This window comes from Zophobas morio, unplaced genomic scaffold (genome assembly GCF_036711695.1).
Source record: "Zophobas morio isolate AGI-343-1 ecotype UQ-CSIRO unplaced genomic scaffold, CSIRO_AGI_Zmor_V1 ptg000026l, whole genome shotgun sequence".
Classification (NCBI taxonomy): domain Eukaryota; kingdom Metazoa; phylum Arthropoda; class Insecta; order Coleoptera; family Tenebrionidae; genus Zophobas; species Zophobas morio.
In genome coordinates, this window is record NW_026972131.1 from 12,936,604 (window position 1) to 12,957,036 (window position 20,433).

Sequence of the window (20,433 nt, forward strand, 5' to 3'; positions counted from 1 at the left end):
AGTATTCAGTTTTGCAATTCTTGATTTCTTCAATAAAATAAATTGACTCAGTCATTATTTTTGTTTGAGTCACCCTGTATGTATAAACAAATCCAAAAAATATTAATGGAATGGTAAATCACACGTATAGACTCATCATTTCTGAACATTTTAGATAGGGTATTTATAAAATTAAAACTAATTCAGGGTAAGAATTTGGTCAACACGTAAATTTCGTTGTAGTTTGAGCCTACCTACAAATTCTGCCCTTGGACGATTTGTACGTGTAAAGAAGCACGAGCTTGAGCATTCGAGCTTGAAATTCATTAACGCAAGTGGTTCTTGTTGCATTCTTCGACTTCTGATGATTAATAAATTGACAGCGAAACAATCATTGTATAGATGTAGTTAATTTAATTCTAGAGTGATACTTTCGAATGATTACGGTTGTATCTGTGTTAGTTTTCCCACAATTCCACTTACATCTATTTCAGCTAGTGATCATTTGCGTAAAATAGAAAAGGGAGTGGGATTAATATGGAGCCTTGCGATGCGTTCTAGCCGGATGAAAATTATAACTAATTTCTTTATCTTATCTCATTTTATAGGTATTTATGTGTGGTTGCAAAATTGTTTGGTTCCGGTTGGATGCAGTTACTTTATAACACTCTTAAACTCTGCTCATTCGAAAATGCTTTTTAATTTGGCGTCATAGTTTATCTCGCCTTGTGTTTTATCTTTTTTAGCAGAGAGAAACCATAATTGCATGAAACTTGCTTAATTGCCTTACTCAATTGTGAGTGAAATTAAGTAAAGCAGTTTATATTTTGGATGATGATTCAAGCCGCAGAATGACGAAATAGACGCATATATTATGCTCTAGCGCTGCAATGATTATTAAAATGATGGTTTTACTTCCTGTTGTTGATATTTTGAAAGTGTGAAAAATCCGTGTCAGTTATGGTTATTTAGAGTTTCATCACCTATTACAATCGGCGATTATTGAAGAAATTGTGCGAAGAGTCGATCCGTAAAATGTATGCTCCATCACAGGTCTTCAATAACCTGTTAAATTTAATTAATTCTGACCTTGGCGAGGTATGGCACATTTGGTATTCGCGAATTTGTTGCGACAACATTTGTGGTCAAAATAACGCGGGACAGGACCGTAGTCGCGTTTTTGAAGTCTTTGGATTGGTTGATGTTGAAACCAAAACGATAAAAAATTTGAGATTTTTGAAAAATTGCCTAAAAATGACCAAAAAGGTCTAGGAAATACTGTCGACGAGCTGATTCGAAAAACACAAAGTGTGAAACAAGTTTTCGAAACATTTTGTTTGAAAATAGATTTTTTTAAAAATTTCGAAAATTGTCAGTTTTAATTTTGTCAATTCTGGAAAAATTCTTAGAAATTTCAAAGAAATCAAACCGAAAACAACTTCTACATGACGAATCTACAAAAAATGTGTTGAGGTAATTTTTGAGTGGTCAAAAAATTATGTAGAAACATTGAGATTTTTGAAAAGTTGCCTAAAAATTTTTCAAAAATTCGAAGAAATAAATTTCGACGAGCTCATTCGAAAAATATAAGGTGCTGATTGCCCTGAAGCACGGTTTTCCAAGAATTCAGTTTGAAAATGATGTTTTTCAAAATTTTTTTCATTTTGTCCATTATGGAAAAAATGTTGGAATTTTCATGGAAATGGAGCAGAAAATAATTTCTAAACAACGAAATCTACAAAAAAAATCAATAGACGAAGTCTATGAAAAATGTAGGTATGTAGTAATTTTTGCTCGAAAAATTAACTGAAAATTTGAGATTTTTGAAAAATTGCTTAAAAATGATCAAAAAACTGTAGGAAATACTGTCGACGAGGTGATTCGAAAAACACAAGGTGTGAAGGTCGCGAAGCAAGTTTTCGAAAAATTCGGTTTGAAAATGATTTTTTTTTAAATTTCGAAAATTGTCATTTTTAATTTTGTCAATTCTGGAAAAATTCTTAGTAATTTCAAAGAAATCAAGCCGAAAACAACTTCTACATGACGGAATCTACAAAAAATGTCTTGAGGTAATTTTTGAATGGTCAAAAAATTATGTAGAAAAATTGAGATTTTTGAAAAGTTGGCTAAAAATTTTTCAAAAATACGAAGAAATAAATTTCGATGAGCTCATTCGAAAAATATAAGGTGCTGATTGCCCTGAAGCACGGTTTTTCAAGAATTCAGTTTGAAAATGATGTTTTTCAAAATTTTTTTCATTTTGTCCATTATGGAAAAATTGTTGGAATTTTCATAGAAGTGGAGCAGAAAATAATTTCTAAACAACGAAATTTATAAAACATATCGGTAGACGAAGTCTATGAAAAATGTAGGTATGTAGTAATTTTTGCTCGAAAAATTAACTGAAAATTTGAGATTTTTGAAAAATTGCTTAAAAATGATCAAGAAACTCTAGGAAATACTGTCTACGAGGTGATTCGAAAAACACAAGGTGTGAAGGTCGCGCAGCAAGTTTTCGAAAAATTTGGTTTGAAAATGGATTTTTTTTTAAATTTCGAAAATTGTCATTTTTAATTTTGTCAATTCTGGAAAAATTCTTAGTAATTTCAAATAAATCAAGCCGAAAACAACTTCTACATGACGGAATCTACAAAAAATGTCTTGAGGTAATTTTTGAATGGTCAAAAAATTATGTAGAAAAATTGAAATTTTTGAAAAGTTGGCTAAAAATTTTCCAAAAATTCGAAGAAATAAATTTCGACGAGCTCATTCGAAAAACATAAGGTGTTGATTGCCGTGAAGCACGGTTTTCGAAGAATTCACTTTGAAAATGAATTTTTTCAAACATCTCGAAAATTGTCATTTTTCGTTTTGTCCATTATGGAAAAATTGTTGGAATTTTCAAAGAAATGAAGCAGAAAATAATTTCTAAAAAACGGAATTTACAAAAAATATCAGTAGACGAAGTCTATGAAAAATGTAGGTATGTAGTAATTTTTGCTCCAAAAATTAATTGAAAATTAGAGATTTTTGAAAAATTGCTTAAAAATGATCAAAAAACTCTAGGAAATACTGTCGACGAGGTGATTCGAAAAACACAAGGTGTGAAGGTCGCGCAGCAAGTTTTCGAAAAATTCGGTTTGAAAATGGATTTTTTTTTTAAATTTCGAAAATTGTCATTTTTAATTTTGTCAATTCTGAAAAAATTCTTAGTAATTTCAAAGAAATCAAGCCGAAAACAACTTCTACATGACGAAATCTACAAAAAATGTCTTGAGGTAATTTTTGAATGGTCAAAAAATTATGTAGAAAAATTGAGATTTTTGAAAAGTTGGCTAAAAATTTTCCAAAAATTCGAAGAAATAAATTTCGACGAGCTCATTCGAAAAATATAAGGTGTTGATTGTCGTGAAGCACGGCTTTCGAAGAATTCACTTTGAAAATGAATTTTTTCAAAAATCTCGAAAATTGTTATTTTTCGTTTTGTCCATTATGGAAAAATTGTTGGAATTTTCAAAGAAATGAAGCAGAAAATAATTTCTAAAAAACGGAATTTACAAAAAAATATCAGTAGACGAAATCTATGAAAAATGTAGGGTAGTAATTTTTACTCGAAAAATTAATGGAAAAATTGAGATTTTTGAAAAATGCTTAAAAATGACCAAAAAATTCAAGGAAATACTGTCGATGAGCCGATTCGAAAAATACAAGGTGTGATGGTCGGGAAGCAAGTTTTTGAAAAATTTGGTTTGAAAATGATTTTTTTTTTAATTTCGTAAATTCTCATTGTTAATTTTGTTAATTCTGGAAAAATTCTTAGGAATTTGAAAGAAATGAAACCGAAAACACCTTCTAAAAGACGAAATCTACAAAAAATGTCTTGCGATAATTTTTGGATGGTGCTCGAACGGTCAAAAAATTAATCGAAAAACTGAGATTTTTGAAAAGTTACCTAAAAATAAAATAAAAAAATTCTAGGAAGTAACTTTCGACCAGCTCATTCGAAAAATATAAGGTGTTGATTGCGACTGAAGCACGGTTTTCGAAGAACAAAAAACGAAATCTACGAAATAGGTAATAATTTTTGCTGGAAAAACGTCCAAAAAATTAACTGAAAAATTGAGGTTTTTGAAAAGTTGAATAAAAATTGCAAAAAATCTGGGAAATACATTTTGACAATTTGCTACGAAAAATAAAAGGTGTTAATAAATAGTTCCATACCACGGTTTTCGAAAATTTGGGTCTGAAAATGAATTTATTTAAAAATCTCGAAAATTTTCATTTCGTTTTATGGATTCTGGAAAAATTGTCGGAATTTTTGACAAGACAAAATCTACAAGAAAATACCTTTGGGTAATTTTTGAATGGTACTGGAAAAACGGTCAAAAAATTAATCGAAAAATTATGAAAAATGTTCCGAAAATACATTTTGACCAGTCGATTTGAAAAATACTCGTATTCGGTATGAAAATGAAAAATTTTAAATAAGTATGTGGAAAATTGACTTTTTTCATTTTATCGATTCTGGAAAAATTTTCGAAGAAATGGAACCGTTAATAACTCCTACAAGACGAAATAGTGCTGCTCAAAAAATTGAGATTTTAAAAAAGTTGTGTAAAAATTGTCAAAAAATTCTAGGAAACACATTCGTCGAAATGTGTGCTGATTAGAAAAATATAAGGTCTTGATGGTCCCGGACCACGGTTTTCGAAAAATTAACGGAATTTTCGAAGAATGAAGCCGAAAATAGCTTCTACAAGTCGAAATAGAAATGTCTTTAGGTAATTTTCGGAAAGTGTTCGAATCACCGTGAAAAAAAACTGAAAAATTTAAATTTTTGAAAAGTTGCGTAAAAATTGTCAAAAAATTCTAGGAAACATATTTCGGCAAGCTGATTCGAAAAAGATAATGTGTTGGAGGTCCCGGACCAAAATTTTCGAAAAATTCTGTTTGAAAATGAAATTTTGTGTATATTTAAAAAATTGTTAGTTTTCATTTGATCGATCCTGGAAAAATTGTTGCAATTTTCAAACAAATTAAGCCGAAAATAACTTCCACAAGTCAAAATCTACAAGAAAACAAGAAAATGTCCACGTAATTTTCGAATGGTCTTCGAAAAATGGTAAAAAAAATTAAAAATCTAAAAATTTGAAAAATTTTGAAAAATTGACTTTTTTGAAAAGTTGCTTAAAAATTATCAAAAAATTCTGAGAAAAACATTTCGACGAGCTGATTAGAAAAACATAAGGTTTTAATGGTCCTGGACCACGGTTTTGGAAAAAATCGGTTTGACAATATAATTTTTGAAGTACATATCTCAAAAATTCTCATTTTTTATTTAATAGATTCTCGGAAAATTGTCGGAATTTTCGAAGAATGAAACTGAAAAGAGCTTCTATAAGTCGAAATACAAGTGTCTTTAGGTAATTTTCGAAAGGTGCTCGAAAAACCGTAAAAAAAATAGAAAAATTTAAATTTTTTGAAAAGTTAGGTAAAAATTGTCAAAAAATTCTAGGAAACAAATTTGGACGAGCTGATACCAAAAACACAATGTGTTGTAATTTTGTAAATACATATGTATTTCAAAAATTGTTAGTTTTCATTTGATCGATCCTGGAAAAATTGTTGGAATTTTCGAACAAATTAAGCCGAAAATAACTTCCACAAGAAAACAAGAAAATGTCCACGTAATTTTCGAATGGTTCTCGAAAAATGGTAAAAAAATTACAAACCTAAACATTTGAAAGATTTTGAAAAATTGACTTTTTTGAAAAGTGGCGTAAAAATTATGAAAAAATTCTGAGAAAAACATTTCGACGAGCTGATTAGAAAAATATAAGGTCTTAATGGTCCTGGACCACGGTTTTGGAAAAAAGCGGTTTGTCAATATAATTTTTGAAGTATCTCGAAAATTGTCCTTTTTCATTTTATAGTTTCTCCAGAAATTATCGGAATTTTCAAAGAATGAAGCCGAAGATAGCTTCTACAAGCCGAAACACAAATGTCTTTTAGTAATTGTCCAAAATTCTAATAATTCTAAAGCTATGTGGTCATTAATAAACAGAAGTAGAAAACGTACTATTCATGAAACTACAAAAATTTCCTCTAACGAATTCAATTTACATTTCTCGAGCATTGCTAAAAATATTCTTAATTCCTTACCAAATACTAATCTTGACCCTGTTAAAATTATGATATCTGTTAATAACACGTCACATATGTTCTTTAAATTCAGGACAGTTAGTGAGGTACAAGTACGTGAGGCATTGAATAAATTAAAAAATAAGAGCAGTAAAGATATTTATGGGTTCAATGTCGACGTTATAAAATCAGTAAAGGATATACTAATTGCACCTTTGACCAAATTAATAAATAAATGTATTGTTGACTCGGTTTTTCCAGACTGCTTAAAATTGGCTTTGGTATGTCCAATATACAAAAAAGGTAATGTCAATGAAGTTGATAACTATCGACCAATCTCCCTTCTTCCAGTGTTGTCTAAAGTGTTCGAAAAATTAATGTTAGAACAAATCCTTGAATTCTTTATTAGTAATAACTTGTTTTGTACAAATCAGTTTGGATTTCGAAAAGGCTTATCCACTGAAAAAGCTGTTCTATCTTTTATTGATAATGTCGTTAAATCCTTTCAAGATGGTGAATATTTTGTGTCTGCCTTTCTAGATCTTAGTAAGGCATTTGACTGCATGTCTCATGAAATACTAATCCGTAAACTTTTTTTTTACAACTTTCAGCCAGATGCCACTAGATTAATTTCATCGTATCTTTTGAATCGATTGCAAGTAGTCTCTGTTGATGGTATAGTCTCCGATAAAGAACAAATCGCGTATGGTGTACCTCAGGGGTCCATCTTAGGGCCTCTACTTTTCTTAATTTATGTGAACGATCTGCCATACTTTTTCCCTGATTTTTTTACGATATTGTACGCGGACGATACTACTTTTAGTAAAAAGGCAATGTCATCTTCATTAGTAATAAGTACTCTTATGAATATATCTTCGCAAGCGGAACCTTGGTTTTCCGCCAACAAACTTTGCGTAAATAAGAACAAATCAGTTCAGATGGTATTTTCATTGAAGAAAGATAAGTCTTTTGCGGATACGAAAAGTACTAACAAGTTTCTCGGAATTGTTCTAGATACTAAATTACTTTGGCATGAACATGTGGATTATATTGTTCACATCATTTCTAAAAATACTTATCTCTTAAGAAACTTATCAAATCATGTTGATCAAAATATATTAAAAATTGCATATTATGCGCTAATACAATCTCACTTAGTATATGGTATACTAATCTGGGGACACAGCGCCTCGTCACAAAACCTTTTTAGGCTTCAAAGAAGAGCTATTAGAATCCTTTCAGGTATTGGTTATCGTAATGATTGCAAATTTTCATTTCAATCCTTAAATATTTTGACATTGCCCTGCTTGTACATCTATCACTGTTTTAAATTTTTAGTAAACCAAATTAATCAATTTCCTACACTGAGTTCTTTCCATGACTATAATACCAGGTCCACAAATTTGTTAATCGAAAATTTGAGAATAAACCGTTGCAGAACTGCCAGGAACTATTTCTGTATAGTGTTCTTTAACAAATTACCTCTGAGTTTCCGCAACCTTCCACCATCTCAATTTCTAAAAAAAATCAAGGATGTCTTAACCGAAAATAGTTTTTATAGTTTCAATGAATATTTTCAATATAATTTTGAGTAATTTCTTGTTTATCATGTAGCTAGCTCATAATCTACATAAGTATTGTATTGCATGGTTTTTATGTTTATTTTTACTATTACATTCTTGTAAACTTTGGACGAGTGTATAAACTTTATGTTTTTTAGCACAATAAAATTACTTACTTACTTACAAAAGGTGCCCGAAAAATCGTGAAAAAAATGAAAAATTGGGATTTTTGAAAAGTTGCGTAAAAATTGTGAAAAAATTCTAGGAAACACATTTCGACAAGCTGATTTCAAAAACATAACGTGTTGATGGTCGTGGACCCAGATTTTCGAAAAATTCTGTTTAAAAATAAAATTTGGTAAATATTTCAAAAATTGTTAGTTTTCAGTTAATCGATCCTGGAAAAATTGTTGGAATTTTCAAACAAATTAAGCCGAAAATGACTTCTATAAGTCAAAATCTACAAGAAAACAAGAATAGATAATTTTTGAATAGTGCTCGAAAATGGTAAAAAATTACAAGCCAAAAAATTTGAAAAATTTTGAAAAATTGAGAATTTTGAAATTGGGTAAAAATTATCAAAAAATTCTGAGCAATATATTTCGACGACCACGGTTTACGAAAAAATCGGTTTGACAATAAAATTTTGTAAATATTTCCAAAAAATTGTTAGTTTTCATTTAATCGATCCTGGAAAAATTGTTGGCATTTTCAAACAAATTAAGCCGAAAATAACTTCTACAAGTCAAAGTCTATAACAAAACAAGAAAATGTGTAGGTAATTTTCGAATGCTGCTGGAAAAATGATAAATAATTGAAATAATTTGAAAAATTGCGACTTTTGAAAAGTTGCGTAAAAATTATCAAAAAATTCTGAAAAATAGATTTCGATGAGCTGATGAGAAAAATGTAAAGTCTTAATGGTCCCGGACCACGGTTTTCGGAAAAATCGGTTTGACAATATAATTTTTGAAGTACATATCTCAAAAATTCTCATTTTTTATTTAATAGATTCTCGGAAAATTGTCGGAATTTTCGAAGAATGAAACTGAAAATAGCTTCTATAAGTCGAAATACAAGTGTCTTTAGGTAATTTTCGAAAGGTGCTCGAAAAACCGTAAAAAAAATAGAAAAATTTAAATTTTTTGAAAAGTTTGGTAAAAATTGTCAAAAAATTCTAGGAAACAAATTTGGACGAGCTGATACCAAAAACACAATGTGTTGTAATTTTGTAAATACATATGTATTTCAAAAATTGTTAGTTTTCATTTGATCGATCCTGGAAAAATTGTTGGAATTTTCGAACAAATTAAGCCGAAAATAACTTCCACAAGAAAACAAGAAAATGTTCACGTAATTTTCGAATGGTCCTCGAAAAATGGTAAAAAAAATTACAACCTAAAAATTTTAAAGATTTTGAAAAATTTACTTTTTTGAAAAGTTGCGTAAAAATTATGAAAAAATTCTGAGAAAAACATTTCGACGAGCTGATTAGAAAAATATAAGGCCTTGATGGTCCCGGACCACGGTTTTGTAAAAAATCAGTTTGACAATATAATTTTTGAAGTATCTCGAAAATTGTCATTTTTCATTTTATAGTTTCTCGAAAAATTATCGGATTTCTCGAAGAATGAAGCCGAAGACAGCTTCTACAAGTCGAAACACAAATGTCTTTAGGTAATTGTCCAAAAGGTGCCCGAAAAACTGTGAAAAAAAATGAAAAATTGGGATTTTTGAAAAGTTGCGTAAAAATTGTGAAAAAATTCTAGGAAACACATTTCGACAAGTTGAATTCAAAAAAATAACGTGTTGATAGTCGTGGACCCACATTTTCGAAAAATTCTGTTTAAAAATAAAATTTAGAAAACATTTCAAAAATTGTTAGTTTTCATTTAATCGATCCTGGAAAAATTGTTGCAATTTTCGAACAAATTAAGCCGAAAATAACTTCCACAAGTCAAAATCCACAAGAAAACAAAAAAATGTCCACGTAATTTTCGAATGGTCCTCGAAAAATGGTAGAAAATTACAAGCGTAAAAATTTTAAAGATTTTGAAAAATTGGCTTTTTTGAAAAGTTGCGTAAACATTTTCAAAAAATTATAGGAAATATAAGGTGTTGATTGCCCCAAAGCACGGTTTTCGAAGAATTCAGTTTGAAAATGAATTTTTTCAAAAATCTCGAAAATTATCAGTTTTCATTTTGTTGATTATGGAAAAATTGTTGGAATTTTCAAAGAAATTAAGCAAAAAATAACTTCTAAACAACGAAATCGACAAAAAAATACCAGTAGACGAAGTCTATGAAAAATGGCGCAATCAATGAAAAATCTAGGTAATAATTTTTGTTCAATTGAGATTTTTGAAAAATTGCTTAAAAATGACCAAAAAATTCTAAGAAATAATGTCGATGAACTGATTCCAAATATACAAGGTGTGATGGTCGCGAAGCAAGTTTTCGAAAAATTTGGTTTGAAAATGAAATTTTTCAAAGATTTCGAAAATCGTCATTTTTTATTTTGCCAACTCTGGAAAAGTTTTTGGAAATTTCAAAGAAATAAAACTGAAAACAACTTCTACAAGATGAAATTTACAAAAAACGTCTTGAGGTAATTTTTGGATGGTGCTTCAATAGGGTCAAAGAATTGATCGAAAAATTTAGATTTTTGGAAAGTTGCATAAAAATTATAAAAATCTGGGAAATACATTTCGACAAGTTGCTTCGAAAAATGAAAGATGTTAATGGTCCCAGATCACGGTTTTCAAAAAATTGGGCCTGAAAATGAATTTTTTAAAAATCTCGAAAATTGGCAGTTTTCGTTTTATGGGTTCTGGAAAAATTGTCGGAATTTTCGACAATAGAAAATCTATGGTGCTCGAAAAAAGGTCAAAAAATTAATTGAAAAATTACGATTTTTGAAAAGTTGCGTAAAAATTATGAAAAAATTCTCGGAAATACATTTTGACGAGTCGATTTGAAAAATACAAGATACTGATGGTCTCGGATTACGGTTTTCAAAAATTCGGCGTGAAATGAAAAATTTTAAATATCTCGAAAATTGACGTTTTTAATTTTGTCAATTCTGGAAAAATTGTCGGAATTTTCGAAGAAATATAGCCGTAAATAACTCCTACAAGACGAAATACACCAGAAAATGTCTTCCGGTAATTTTCCAAGGGTGCTCAAAAAATTGAGATTTTTGAAAAGTTGCTTAAAAATTGTCAAAAAATTTTGGGAAAAATTGTTGGAATTTTCGAACAAACTAAGCCGAAAATAACTTCTACAAGTCAAAATGTACAACAGCACACGAAAATGTCTAGGTAATTTTCAAAAGGTGCTTGAAAAATGGTAAAAAATTACAAACCTAAAAATTTTAAATATTTTGAAAAATTGAGATTTTTAGATTTTTGAAAAGTTGCATAAAACAAAAAATTATCAAAACATTCTAGAAAATACTTTTCGACAAGCTCATTCCAAAACCATACGTGTTGATGGGCCCGGATCTAAATTTTCGAAAAATTCTGTATGAAAATGTGATTTTGTAAATATTTCAAAAATTGTTAGTTTTCATTTAATCGATCCTGGAAAAATGGTTGGAATTTTCGAACAAATTAAGCCGAAAATAACTTCTACAAGTCAAAATCTACAACAAAACAAGAAAATGTCTCGTAATTTTCGAATAGTGCTCGAAAAATGGTAAAAATTACAAAGATAAAATTTTGAAAGATTTTGAAAAATTCAGATTTCTGAAAAGTTGCATAAAAATTGTCAAAAAATTCTGGGAAACACATTTCGACAAGCTGATTCCAAAAACATAAGGTGTTGATGGCCCCGGACCTAGATTTTCGAAAAATTCTGTTCGAAAATGGATTTTGTAATTATTTCAAAAATCGTTAGTTTTCATTTCATCGATCCTGGAAAAATTGTTGGAATTTTCGAACAATTTAAGACGAAAATTACGTCCACAAGTAAAAATCCATGACAAAACAAGAAAATGTCTTGGTAATTTTTTAATGGTGCTCCAAAAATGGTAAAAAAATGAAAGATTTCGAAAAATTGAGATTTTTGGAAAGTTGCATAAAAATTATCAAAAAATTCTGAGAAATACATTTCGACGAGGTGATTAGAAAAATATAAGGTCTTAATGGTCCTGGACCACGGTTTTCGAAAAAATCGGTTTGACAATATAATTTTTGAAATATCTGGAAAATTGTCATTTTTCATTTTATAAATTCTCGAAAAATTGTCGGAATTTTCGAAGAATTAAGCGGAAATAGATATATCTTTAAGTAATTTTCAAAACGTGCTCGAAAACCGTGAAAAAAAACTGAAAAATTGAGATTTTTGAAAAGATGCCTTAAAATTGTCAAAAAATTCTAGGAAACACATTTCGATAAGCTGATCCCAAAAACATAACGTGTGTTGATAGTCTCGGACCTAGATTTTCGAAAAATTCGGTTTGAATATGAAATTTTGTAAATATTTCAAAAATTGATAGTTTTCATTTGACCAATCCTGGAAAAGTCTTCGAATTTTCGAACAAATTAAGCCGAAAATAGCTTCTACAAGTCAAAAAACAAAATAAGAAAACGTCTAGGTAATTTTCGAATGTTGCTTGAAAAATGGTAAAAAAATTAACACACTTAAAAATTTGAAAGATTTTGAAAAATTGGCATTTTTGTAAAGTTGCGAAAAAATTATAAAAAAAATTCTGGGAAATACATTTAGACGAGCTGATCACAAAAATAAAAGGTATTGATGTTTCCGGACTTAGATTTTCGAAAAATTCTGCATGAAAATAAAATTTGTACATATTTCAAAAATTGCTAGTTTTGATTTGATTAATTCTGGAAAAATTGTTGGAATTTTCGAACAAATTAAACCGAAGATAACTTCTACAAGTTAAAATCTGCAAGAAAACAAGAAAATGTCTAGGCAGTGCTCGAAAAATGGTAAAAAGTGGAAAACTCAAAAATTTTTAAGATTTTGAAAAATTGAGATTTTTGAAAAGTTCCTTAAAGATGATAAAAAAATTCTGAAAAATACATTTCGAGGAGCTGATTAGAAAAATATAAGGGTTTGATGGTTCCGAACCATGGTTTTCGAAAAAATCGGTTTGACAATATTATTTTTGAAATATCTCGAAAACTATCATTTTTCATTTTATAAATTCTCGAAAAATTGTCGGAATTTTCGAAGAAAAAAGCCGAAAATAGCTTCTACAAATCGAAATAGAAATGTCTTTAGGTAATTTTCAAATCTGCTCGAAAACCGTGAAAAAAAAATGAAAAATTGAAATTTTTGAAAAGTTGCGTTAAAATTGTCAAAAAATTCTGGGAAACACATTTCGATAAGTTGGTCCCAAAAACACAACGTGTTGATAGTCTCGGACCTAGATTTTCGAAAAATTCGGCTTGAAAATGTGATTTTGTAAATATTTCAAAAATTGTTAGTTTTCATTCAAGTCAAAATCTACAACAAAACAAGAAAATGTCTAGCTAATTTTCGAGTGGTGTTTGAAAAATGGTAAAAATTACAAAGATAAAAATTTGAAAGATTTTGAAAGATTCAGATTTCTGAAAAGTTGCATAATAATTGTCAAAAAATTCTGGGAAGCACATTTCTACAAGCTGATTCCAAAAACATAAGGTGTTGATGGTAGCGGACCTAGATTTTCGAAAAATTCTGTTTGAAAACGAAATTTTGTATATATTTCGAAAATTGTTACTTTTCATTTGATCGATCCTTTAACAAATTACGCCGAAAATAACTTCTACAGGTCAAAATACAAATGTCCTTAGGTAATTTTCGAAAGGTGTTCGAAAAACCGTGAAAAAAAAACTGAAAAATTATAATTTGTGAAAAGTTGCATAAAAATTGTCAAAATATTCTGGGCAACACATTTCGATAAGCTGATTACAAAAACACAACGTGTTGATGGTCCCGGACCTAGTTTTCTAAAAATTTGATTTGAAAAATTAATTCTATAAGTCGAAGTCTGCATCAAAATCCCTAGGTAATTTTTGAAAGGTGCTGGAAAAACGGTTTCTGCTGGACTTGTTGCTGATTCATAAGGATATTTGCAAAATACTAGCGGAATACATATAATTGAAAGAAAAATGTGTGTAAATGTTAATCTCTAACCGAAATTTGCATTTTCATCCCCACCAAAAAATTGATGACGTCACCTTAAAATGTTGCCAAGCAAATCTTATTTAAAATACGTAAAATAAATGTACCTGTATCTGCAGTTTATAATCCGCCCATAATTTTCTAAAATCATAAATATTTATATTCACTCGAAAACATATTTACGAATTACACGTTTTTTTTAGAAAAAATACGGCAATCATGCCGTTACTTTTGCGGCAATTTACTCATCTCTGACCGGAAAAATCGAACTAGAATGCAAAAGGTAATGCAAATAAAGCGTAGGTGCAGCACTCAATATTACTAGCCTAGAGGGATATTTCCGTTAGTAATCATTTAAAATAGGCACGGCAACTGGAGTCATAAAAATAATACCGCGAATCTCACCTAATGAACTAGATACCGAAAATGGTTTATGCTTCGTGGAATAGTGACTAGTCAAAAAAAGACCACCGTCTAGACAATTAAAGTAATTACCTAGTGTGCCGCTTAGCCGAAAAACGAGCCGCACCGTAATTGTGCCGCTTTTCGTAAAATCGAACCTACTAGACGAGCAGTGACAAAACTTGTAGGAATGTTAGCGTTCGTAAAAAATAAAGATAAGTACGAAACAAATAAAGTAGTAATATTTCCGCAAGATAAAAATCTGTGACGGGATGTAGGTACTTCATCGGATTTTTCTCCGGTACTTGTCACATCGCTTCTCTTGATTACTAAGTAAATATAGGATACCGCTACAGGACCACAAAAAAGCTCATACTTATTACAGTTACGCGCTTCATTGACTCATTAATTCAGTTATGTGCATATTATGAAATATGCATGTTATTGCCACCGCATCAGTAATCCAAGCTTCCGCTAACTCTATCACATTTTGAGTGATGATTAGCGTCGCCTGGATTTTTATTAGCTTTCCAACATATGCTAGATAACCGTTTCAAGTACCGTCAATTTATCACGGATTTATTATTATTAGTTATTTCTACAATTTTTTTTTTCAGACGTCGTCTCGAATACCCACGTTCCGGTCGAAGCCTCCCCAACTCAAGCCCAAGCCCCTTGAAATAACCCCGAAAGACATCGGCAAGAAAGTCCGCGTGGTCGAAAAAGAAGGCACTCTCCGGTACGTCGGCAACGTTCACTTCTCCACCGGCGTATGGTGTGGTGTCGAACTTTCCAGTTCCTTGGGCAAGAACGATGGCGTCGTTAACGGTGTCCGCTACTTCGCTTGTCCGCAGAGCTGCGGCTTGATGGCGCCACTGTCCAAAGTCTCGCTCCTCGAAGGCCACGACAACATAGAAGATGGGATTTCAGGCCCCTACAGCATGCTCTTCATCAACCAGAAGGACGAAACTTACAAAGCAGACTCCACCGAAGAGGACATCCTCAACCAGACCGTGATAGAAGTGTCCCAAGACAACCGTTTCAAGAGCAAGAACGACCTCAACGGCGAGACGGAAGCCGAGTTGGAGAACCACAAGTCGTGCGAGAACCTCTTCACGGAGTTGGCGGTGGAGGTGAAACGGAGGCGGACGGCGACGAAGATCGACAACGCGGTGTTGCACTCGATCGAGAAGCCGTCGTCGCTGCCGCAGCTGAGGACTAACCAGAGTTTCGGCTCGTTCGAGTTTGGGAGTGCGGCGTTGGCGGCGTTGAGTAAGTTCAGTCACTCGACGCCGGTGCGCGGGGAGTTCGAGGAGTCGCTGCTGAGGAAGCTGCAGCTGACGACGACGAGTACTATAGACGATGATGGGAGTAAGAGGGACTCGTTAGAGTTTGAGGAGAGTCTGGGGATTCTCACTCCCGAGCAAATGGTGGATGGGATGAGCTTCATGTCTGTGATAAACTCCAGAACACCAAGTTCGGAATGTATTGGGGAAATTAAAGAGAAGGCGGATTTGCCGAGTCCGGGGACTAATCCGGGGGCGAAAACGGAACTTCCGAGTCCGAATCTTGTGGACGCTAGCGTTACGGACTTTAGTCTTGGGATCATTGATGAGCAATTAATCAGTAATTTAACACTAAAAACTGACACCACGATGAATATGGAGTTGCCTCTAGACACCATTGATAAATCCAAAGACTTTACTTTAACGAGGTTGGAGCAGACTCCGTCACCGGAAGATCTGCCTCTAGATCCGACACCAATCGTGGAGAGCGACCCCAAAACAGAACCCAGCAAATCAAAAACTTCCAATAGCTTTATAACTAGTATAACTAGCATCACTAGTTTAGATACAGGGTACCAAGGTGATGGGGAGATGTCTAGACCGGCTAGTAGAGGCGCCGACAACTCCCCCTTGACACGACGACCTCTCCCCAGACCCCAAACCCGGCGTCCTGACCCCATGACAGACTCCGACTTTTACACGGAAAGCGACGCCGACAACCACGAGGAAAACCCACTAAGAGGCGACCGAAGAGCACAAGTCATTGACGGGACCCTCTACGGAGTGGACCCTCAAGCCGCCGCCGACATCTACGTCAACAACCGCGAAAACATGGACTCCAGTGGCATCTTCACCGACATTGAATCCAACACGCGGAACGAAGAGGATCCTCGAGATGCCAGCAACCTGGCGACCGACGTCTCCCCTTCGGACACCTCCTCCAAAACCATCTCCGGGAACAGTCAAAACAACATCCAAGAAATTCTAGAAAAAGCCGCCGCCAACGTCGAAGACAAAGAACAAACAAAAATCCAGAAAGAAAATCCGAAGAAGCGCAACGCTCCAAGTCCTGTGGTGTCAAGCCCCAGTGTGCGTTCCCCAAGACACGCCAAAGAGGAAAACGTTTCGAAAAAATTCAAGCTGCCTAAGCGCGAAGTCCCCTCGAAGGTTAAAGCCATGCTGGAGTCGAGTCCTCAAGGGGAGAAGAAAATTTCGACTAAGAAAACCGTCGGTAGGTGGGATGCTGTGATGAATAAAATCTCCAAGACTGAGCAAAAAACCAACCTGAAAGAGGTTAAATCAAAAGTGTTTAGTAGCGTGAATGTGGGGAATGTCCAGAGGCAGAACGAAGTGAGGAAAGTGGGACCTCGGCAGGCGGCTAGTCAAAAGTCACCAAACACCAAGTTGTGAGTTTTTTTTTGGAAATTTCTGAAAACTAATTGGGTTTTTTCAGGAGGAGGGTTAGGGCTCGGACTGGGAGCGCAACCACGAAGAACAACGTAGAAAGTAGCATCCATAGTTCTTTCAGCGATATAAGTGCTTCAGGAACGCCGCCGAAAACTACAGTGGGTAAGTGATTTTTTCGTGATTAATTTAAGTGTAGAAAAAATTTCGCTACCTTATAATTTAGTAGCGTCTGACCTTCTGGGTTTTACAAGTGGGAGTCATTGAACCGGAAGTAATTATTTCGATTTGCTAATGTTACGTCTTCGTGGGTCCAATTTCGATCAGTGGAGAAACGGACCATGAGAATATGGTATTATGGCACTCGTTGGGTGTAAAATTGTGGGTTTAAACGAGAGAAAAAAGCTCATTTCGTATTCCGGGGACACTTTGGAAATATTTAATATGTATTTATTTCAATATTCAACTACTAGAAGAGTATAAGCAACATATCCGGTTAACGTGGGGGGTTTATTAATTCGTTGGCCGTTGTCTTTTGCTGTTAGAATTGAAACATTTTCACAACGTTTCGTTTCGTCGCAAAAATACAGTTAAAATCGTCAAAAAAGTTACCTAATCGTCGGATGCAACTAACAATTAGATTCTTTAAATTTAATTAATATGTCGTTTTTTCCCACAGACATTTAATACTCGATGTCTTTAATTAACTAGAAATATTTAATGTAGTTAATTAGAAAAATTACCATACGATACAGGAAGCCAACGATATTAATCTAAATAAACATAATTATCTGCTGTAATGTTTTGGATTTAGCAAATTCCTCTACTCCTGACAATTGTCATTACAAATACAGGACATCAGTTTAAATACAACGAAGGACGAGTCATCCTTTACATTGTTTGCAAATACCTATCCAGTTACACTCAATTACCTTTACTTTTATCCAGAAATAACGACTATTAAGAGATCATTAAATCAGCATTTGTCAATGTAGGTCAATTAATTCCATAGTCTTATTTTTACACATTATCGATACAATAGTTAATTACTCACTGTAAATTACTCCAGTCGAAATGTGTTTCTACGTTGTTAAAAACGCTCACTATTTTTATTACTTTCTAGAAATCTACGTCTTAAAAAACGATCGACTCGATAAAAGCATTCTTTGCATAAATAGTACAACAGTATTGTGTTTATTTTGGTTGAGGTTTAAAAAATTTAACACACCTTACAGTTTCGGAAGCGTAACCGTAAACAAATTGTTGACAAATAAACATAATATAAAACCCACAATTTATTTCTTTTCGTAGCAGTTTCCAAATACGTCGGGAGTGGGCGAGTGTTGTGGGACACGCCGTATTTTGAAAACTAGTAAAACGTTTTCCGTTATTATGAAATTCGAGTGAACTTGAATGGAAACACGGAAAGACAAAATAACGTGAGAAGAAAAATTTTCTTGTAAGATAAAAGAATTGATGATATAATAGACGAAGTTGCGAAATTCAACCTAAGGTGTTCACGATTTTCGCAATTTTTAGTAATTTGTGAAGTCTGTGTATCGTCTGTCCGGATTTTTATTAAAATCACTGAACCAGTTGTTAAATTGTATATGTGTATTAGTAAATGTTATTTAAATTTTATAAAATTAGATGCTCCTGCACATGTGGTTTATTTATGAATTTTTATCCTAGACATCAAGATTTTTAGCGAAAAAATCAAAATTACCACATCTTGGAATTTAAATTTTAAACTGCTCTGAAATTTTGGAAACGTAAATCGTTAATCAATTTTGCCGATTTTATTTGTATTTACCAAATATTGATGATTCCAAAAGCATTGTTTATTATTTCAAATCCAATTCTCATCTGAATGACTCGGATTTAAGGATTCGATTATCGTTATTTATATATAAACATTTTTTAGTTGTTTTTTTTAATCTATTTTATCATGTTTTAACCAAACAGGCCAATTTTGACGCTGAAGTTTTTTATTGCGTTTTTTATAAAATAAAAAAAGTCAATTTTTGTCTCAAGTTTTTTTAATGCATTTTTTTGACGTTCAACTTTTGTCGCATTTAAAGGGGTTGTAGAAGAAAAGTGGAGGATTTAAGTTGATTATTACAAAAATTTACCATTTTACACACGTTTTAAGTTTCTTGTCGAAATAAGTCTACACATATTATGAAAAAAAGGCAAAATGTAGCCCCGCCCACCCACCCAGTCTCAATTCTGATGATTTTTTGTATTCGTGTTTAGCCAAGGGGGTGGAGCTTAACTGCACAATTCTTATTTCTCTACGAGAAATTAAATTAAAAAAATCTAAATATGTAGTAATGAACTTTTCATTCGTTGCCAGACCGAGGGGCGGAGCCTAATTGCAAAATCCATATTTCCCTACAAACATTTACCACTTTAAACATCTTTTATGTTTCTATGAATAAAAAAATCTCTGGGTGGGTGGGCGGGGTATATATTTTGCCTTCTTTTCTTAATATACATCGTATTCTTTGAACAGCAAGATATTCAAAAAATGTTTTTAATTTCTCGTAAAGAAATAAGTATTTGGCAGTTAAGCTTCGTCCCCCTAGTTCAGGACGAATAAAAATTTCTTAATATACGTAGCCATCTTTTCACAACAAGAAACTTAAAACATGGTTAAAATTTCCAAGGAAATATATGGATTTTGCAATTATGGGGCGGAGACTAATTGCAAAATCGGTATTTCCTTATACAAATTTTCCATTTTAAATATGTTTTAAGTTTCATGCTGTGAAAAGAAGTCTATACATAAATTAACAATTTTCGAAATATTTACAAAATTTCATTTTCAAACAGAATTTTTCGAAAATCTATGTCCAGAACCATCAACACCTTGGTTTTTGAATCAGCTTGTCGAAATATGTTTCCCGGAATTTTTTGACAATTTTTATGCAACTTATCAGAAATCTGAATTTTTCAAAATCTTCAAATTTTTATCTTTGTAATTTTTACCATTTTTCGAGCACCATTCGAAAATTACTTAAGCCCACCCACCCACCCTATCTCGATTGTGATGATTTTTTCATTCGTTGTCAGATCAACGGGCGGGGCTTAATTGCAAAATCCACATTAGTCTACAAGAATTTACCATTTTAAACGTGTCTTAAGTTTCTAAGAATAAAAAAATCATCACAATTGCGATAGGGTGGGTGGGCGGGATTTTTTTTTCAACACGGTACTGAAAAACATGTTTTTAATTTCTTGTAAAGAAATAAGTATTTTGCAGTTAAACTCTGCCCCTTTGGTACACGGCGAATAAAAAAATCATCACAATTGAGATAGGGCGGGTGGGCGGGTCGACTTTTCCTTTTTGTTTTAATATATGTAGACTTCTTTACACAACATGAAACTTAAGTGTATATTAAGAAAACAAAGGCAAAATATAAGCCCCGCCCACCCGCCCTGTCTCAATTCTGATGATTTTTTTTTATTCGTCGTAAGCTTAAGTGCAAAATCCTTATTCTTCTACGAGAAATTACCATATGAAA

General features: G+C 32.4%; 1 protein-coding gene across 2 annotated transcripts in view; it reads left to right on the forward strand.

Moving 5' to 3' along the window:
- The window catches only part of LOC135136145 (centrosomal protein of 164 kDa), a 108,635-nt gene that overhangs the window by 22,494 nt on the left and 65,708 nt on the right, over window positions 1–20,433 (forward strand). The window contains exons 2-3 of one of the 2 annotated variants that reach the window (XM_064065281.1): window positions 14,834–16,905; window positions 16,956–17,071. In XM_064065281.1, coding sequence (XP_063921351.1) covers window positions 14,834–16,905; window positions 16,956–17,071 — 2,188 coding nt within the window. Of the gene's footprint in view, window positions 1–14,833; window positions 16,909–16,955; window positions 17,072–20,433 lie in introns of both variants that reach the window. The other variant, XM_064065280.1, reaches the window with a different exon arrangement.